This window comes from Camelus bactrianus, chromosome 2 (assembly GCF_048773025.1).
Source record: "Camelus bactrianus isolate YW-2024 breed Bactrian camel chromosome 2, ASM4877302v1, whole genome shotgun sequence".
Lineage (NCBI taxonomy): Eukaryota > Metazoa > Chordata > Mammalia > Artiodactyla > Camelidae > Camelus > Camelus bactrianus.
In genome coordinates, this window is record NC_133540.1 from 124,419,651 (window position 1) to 124,425,957 (window position 6,307).

Below are 6,307 nucleotides of genomic sequence, written 5' to 3' on the forward strand. Positions count from 1 at the left end.
GGGGATGGAGTGTTAGATCTCTCTACAAAGAAAACCAGCATAAAATCTGAAGAGTCATCCATATGTGATCCTTCTTCTGAAAATTCAATGGCTGGGTAAGCAATATCTAGGAAATAATAAGTTAATATTAATATAAAATTATGCAGAGAACTCTTAATACTACTTTGAGTAGATTGACATATGTAGTTTTCTTCCAGAATTTTCGTCACTCATAAGTGTGTGTCTCTCATACCTTTCATTTGTCTTTTCTCTTTCTTTTTTATTCTTTCTGTTAAAGAAAAGTTATCAGAACAATCACCAAACTTTAGTTCATGTTACTAAAATGAACTACCAACTTAATCATAGAATACAAACTAAGAAGCAGGACAAGTGAGAGAATTTTAAATTTAATATTTAGGAGGCAATTTTAAGGAAAATATGTAATTTCACTATTTAGTTTTTTAAACAATCAACCAATTTTAAAAATACTGTACTTACTAATTCTTATAACTAACTTAACAGTGTTTAGATTTTTTTTTATTGTGTTTTAGGTGTGGTGGCAGACAATTTAATATATCTAGAAATCGCCACAAAAAGTCCTTTCATGCTTTAAAGCTGTTGTTAAATTACATAAATAAATAAATAAATAAATAAATAATAGTGAAATGCTTTTCTGTTGGACTTTCGGAATTTTTTTTTTGTAGCTTTTGCATCTTCCCAATAGCAAACTGCATAGGAAGCTTTTTTGTCATGTTTAAATCTTGGATGTAGAGTGAAGTTTGTTTCAACTAAGGCTGTAATAGCTTTTTTGAGTCACAGGGTATAATGAGCTTTCTATTTGAGAAACTTTGAAAATTATAGTGATAACATTTAAAGTAGAAATAACATGTATAATATCTAAAATTATTTTACCCAAATATAACTTATCTACTTGTTTCAAATTTTAAGTTTTTATCTAGAAAAAAATTAGTCTTGTGGAAATATGGGATGTTTGTGTTTGGAAATATTCTTGCTGCTACAGATTTCCTTTAAAGGGGTTGACTCTTTTATTACTTGTTTAGCGGTAACGTCACGTTTCTACTAACAAAAACTCCTTTAGGATTTGGGTATTTTTTATAATGGAACTCTAATTGTAAAAAAATTAAAAGTGTTGCTCTGCAAGCATCTGTCAGAGGAATAGCAACATCATGAGAATATTTTTTACAAATACTGAGTTAGGATTTTATGTTCTTGGAAGGTCTGCCCGTTGAGGCCACCGTATGATTGACACACTGTCCTACCAGGACTGTAGCGTTTGCTTTGATAAGGAGTAACTACTACATCTCACAGACTTAAAAGAGTCATAAGCAGTGATGTTACCTAAGCAAGGAGTATAATAAAGGAGTGGACCCTCCCCTTCCATAGCTGTGTGAGAGTCTCTCATGCATCAGTTTACCATCGTTTCATTCCATCCATCCAGGAGACTACACAGAAACAGAGAGGACTATGTGGAAAGAAGTGCTGAGTTTGCAGATGGTTTGCTCTCAAAAGCTTTGAAAGACATTCAGTCTGGAGCACTGGACATAAATAAAGCAGGCATACTTTATGGCATACCTCAAAAAACTTTACTTCTCCACTTAGAAGCCTTACCAGCAGGGAAGCCTGCATCTTTTAAAAACAAAACTCGAGATTTCAATGATAGTTACTCATATAAAGACAGTAAAGAAACTTGTGCAGTGCTGCAAAAAGTAGCCTTGTGGGCAAGAGCTCAAGCAGAGCGCACAGAAAAAAGTAAACTCAATCTACTTGAAACCTCAGAATTAAAATTCCCAACAGCTTCCAGTTACCTCCATCAGTTAACTCTACAGAAAATGGTTACTCAATTTAAAGAAAAAAATGAAAGCCTACAATACGAAACTTCACATCCTACTGTACAGTTAAAAATTCCTCAGCTGCGAGTAAGTTCTGTTTCAAAACCACAACCTGATGGTCCTGGTCTGATGGATGTTATGTATCAAGTTTCCAAAACCTCTCCAGTCCTTGAAGGATCAGCTCTCCAAAAACTGAAAAATATACTCCCTAAACAGAGCAAAATAGAATGTTCTGGGCCCGTAACTCACTCAAGTGTTGACTCTTATTTTCTACATGGGGACCTCTCTCCTTTGTGTCTTAATTCTAAAAATGGAACAGTTGATGGAACCTCTGAAAATACTGAAGATGGATTGGATCGAAAAGATAATAAGCAGCCCAGGAAAAAACGTGGCCGTTACCGGCAGTATGATCATGAAATAATGGAAGAGGCTATTGCAATGGTAATGAGTGGAAAAATGAGTGTTTCCAAAGCACAAGGAATTTATGGGGTACCTCACAGCACTTTAGAATACAAGGTAAAAGAAAGATCTGGAACACTGAAGACTCCTCCGAAGAAGAAACTCCGATTACCAGACACTGGGTTATATAATATGACAGATTCAGGGACTGGCAGCTGCAAAAACAGCAGCAAGCCTGTGTAGATTACTTGTTAGGAAAATGTTTGTGTGTGTGTATGTGCGTGCGTGTGTGTATGTGTGTTTGCGTGTGTGTGTATGTGCACAGGTGTGTATTTGTGTGTCTGTATACACACATGTGGGAATTACAGATGCTCACTCTGACAGGAGACATGAAATTTTACAGTTCAAAAACCACTTACATGCCTTTTGAAAAAAGTTTTATTCAGGGTTTTCACTGTGGACAGAATTATATAGTTGCTTACTTAATTCTGATAGTTTGTATTTAATCCTTGTATAAATAGGTGAAAAGGATTCAGGTTTTCTTTAGTAGTCAATAGCATAAAGCGTTGTGGGAAAACAAGTAATTGTCAAGTGAAACATTTTTATTAGTGAAAGACCACTCCAGCCATTCAGTTGAAACCATCTTATAATGGAAATATGATATTAATAGCTTGTAAGCATTCTTGCATAACATACTTACAGTTATTGTAAGTATATCAAACAACCGGTCAAAATTTAAAATAGTTATCTCCACACTAATAAAAATTAATATATACAGTATTAGTACACTACAGTGCATTCTATGAAATATGAAATGCACTCAAGTGCATCCACCAGGAATAGAAAAGAAAACCTTAAATGATATGTATAATGAAATTTAATATTTATCATTTAATAGTTGATTTAGCAGGAAGTTGGGGTTTATAAGGTATATACTTTAAAAAAAAATACTTACACATAGTTAACCCCAGCAGCTATAGAATCCTTTAATATAAGATGGAATACTAAGAACAAAAAGTAATTTAAATTTAATTATTAAAATAATTTAATTTTGTTTTTCATTTGAAAAATAAGCTAATGTGTAAGGTTAGAAAAGAAAGTTGGAATGCAACTTAGAGCATGTTTATAATGTGCACAGAAAAAGCTTGAGAATGATAATTTTGGTTTAAATGTGCTGGTTAGTTGATGTTATGACTACTTTAAATTTTAAGGATTGTGACACACTCCTACTATTGAAAAACCTCAGTGTAACTTTAATATATTTGCTGCTGTGACATTTCAAAACATTTTCAGTTTATCAAAATGAATTACAGATTTCATTTTGATGGGTGATACATTATCATTTTGCTAATAACCAAATTTGCAGTTTGTTCAGGGTCTTGAATAGATTTACAGATATTTAACACTGAAGCTGTTTTGAACTTTTGGTAATGTAAACTCTCTACTAATTGGGTAGTTAGAAGCTGGGCAGTGCATTTTAACTTTTACTAGACTCATAAAAGAGACCAGTAATTTTATATAGCAGTTTTAAAATGTGGTTCAGAGTATCCATGTTGGATTTATGGAGTATGCAGTTTTAGTGGTAAAATGTTATAAAGCGTGTGCCTCCATATAAAGAATGGGGGTTTGCTTCAGAAATTCAAAATTCTCCGAGTGCCCCTTTTCTCTGTTAAAATTCAGGTTCTGATCACTTTTTCTAAGCCAGTTTTCCTAAGTCCGAAAGGAATACTTAAAGCTGAATTTAAAAAAATAAGTGCACCTTGTCAAATACATGTGTTTTTACACTTGTGTTTGTGTGTATCTAATAATCACATATACCTGTAATACTAAAGAGATTTTCAGCTTATCACATTTAAAAACTGCTTACGTATGTTTAAAGAAACTGAAGAGTGGGAAACTACACAAGCAAGTAGTTATTTGGTCTCTCTGATCTATACTGAACCCTCTTCAGCTATTAATGTTACCTGCATACTAGGGTATGAATCCTCTTGCTCTTTTGTTTTTGTCCCCAAGAAAGTATACATAATAGATTGCAAAACAGCAGATGTCAGGGTCATCTTTGTTTTTAAAGAATTAAGCCATATTTTGTGAGGGCCAGAACTTGGATTATTTAATATATTTCCTCTTCCCCCCACCCCATTGAAAAACAAAGTTAAAGATAAACATTTCAACACAATTTTATTGACCTCTTTATACAGAATTTTACTTGGAAAAATTTGGGGGCTTGAATGCATTACATAATATTTATATTGTATTGAGCTTTTTTATTCCTCACACTATATTTACATTAATAAATTGATTGAGAAGTTTATAGTAAAGGGATACTTACAGAACACTTTTATATCATTTAGAAGATGACCTGACCAAAAACTTTACAGGATTCATAAAATCAGGGATCATTTTGCTATTGACTTCACAGTGATCAGTAGTTTTATAGGTAATATTATAGTTAATTTGCAGCCTTTTAGTACTTGTATTATTTATTTTTGGTCAGAAATAGTAAATTAAATATTTTTTGATAGTTTATAGGTAATGATCAACCCATAACTTTTAAAAGAAACAAAATGTTTCTAATTATTGAGTTAACTTTTGATTATACAAACTAGGAAAGGCAGGGAAATTTATGGGTTCCCCTTCTCCCCAGTGATTCTATTAAGATGTTCTTTATGTTAAACTTTCAAAGTACTTTATAAATTTAGTTACCAGTTACTACGTATTAATTGACAATTTTCTGAAAAATCCAGTTTCAGCAGACTTTTAATGAAGATGAAAGCAACCCTTATGTGCTTTCTACTTATTTGAATGTTCCTCAAGTATTTTATATTTAAAAAAAAAAGAAGGAAAAGAAAAAACAGTGCCTCTGTTTTTAGAAAACTACTGCTCAGTAAAGTTGTTTAAACCATTTCTGGTAGCTAATGACAATTTTATATTAAATTGTATACTAACTTTAGTGAGACTGATTTTTTTAGTTGTTTACAGTACAAATACTTGTATTTGTTTTTTAATTGCAGTATTTCCATTGTCGCAGTAATTTAGTAAAACTCTGTGGCTGCCTTGATTTTGACAGATTTTGTTAATATAAACTGATTGTTAGGCAATTAGTTATATTTATGCATAAATCAATTGCACTATAATTCATGAATTATTTATTACAATATTTTCTAATGAATTCATGTATCTGTCTTGTGTTGTAAATGTACTGTAATTCTGTTTCTATTTTGTGTTGTTATATATCTAAATCTGATTGTATGAATTTTAATTGTTCAGTTAACGTGTTTCTAGGTTGTAATTTGTAGTAAAGCACTTCAATGCTTTTGCACTTAAATTTACAACACTGTTGGTGTGTGATTGATTTACTCATTCAGTAAAAGAAAAAAAAGAAAAAGCAAAGAAAAAAGCGACTACACTGGCTTCTTTGATTCACTCTAGGAAGCAGTTTTATTAATATTAATGTTAGAATTGACTTTCTCCAATGAGAGCTATTTCAACAACAAAACTTGGAATGGGCTAAATGGATAGTAAAATACAAAAATAGGCAGGATGTTTTTGTTTACAAATCAAACAGGAAAAGGTTAGAAGGTTAGAACATTTTTTAGCATTTAAAAACAGGGGAACTGTGAAACATACAATTTTAGAAACTTTATTATAATCAATTGAAAAATTCTAGATTGGAGGCTTGTATGTATTCAACTATTATTTACTCATATATTAGGTTTTTCTTTGCATTTCTAATATGCAAATATATGGAAAAGAAAAAAATTGAAGCCAGATAAGCATATTGTGAAGTTTTATAATTTGAGAACTTAGTTATCTAATGTCTGATATATATATATATATATATATATATATATATATATATATATATATATAAAATCTTAATACATGAACATCTAATTAGTAACTTTTTAAAGCTACTCTTCATATGGTATTAGAAATTACTGGCCACTGTGGTATTTTTGAAATTCCATTATTAAAAATAATAAACTGAGTAAGAAACTCTAAGAAGTATAGGCTTCTTTGGAATGTCAAAAGAGATATAAAACTCTTACAGTGGTTTTCAGAATAGTTAACACTAGTCA

At 31.3% G+C, this 6,307-nt stretch overlaps 1 protein-coding gene across 10 annotated transcripts in view; it reads left to right on the forward strand.

Annotated features, from left to right (window-relative positions):
- The window catches only part of LCORL (ligand dependent nuclear receptor corepressor like), a 154,797-nt gene that overhangs the window by 123,192 nt on the left and 25,298 nt on the right, over positions 1-6,307 (forward strand). For 7 of the 10 annotated variants that reach the window (XM_074349838.1, XM_074349841.1, XM_074349868.1 and 4 more), the window contains one exon: positions 2-95. The exons of 1 other annotated variant lie outside the window; for it this stretch is intronic. In XM_074349838.1, the coding sequence (XP_074205939.1) occupies positions 2-95 (94 nt within the window). Of the gene's footprint in view, position 1; positions 96-1,438; positions 6,102-6,307 lie in introns of those variants that run through there. 2 more of the 10 variants (XM_074349874.1, XM_074349900.1) reach the window with 2 other exon arrangements.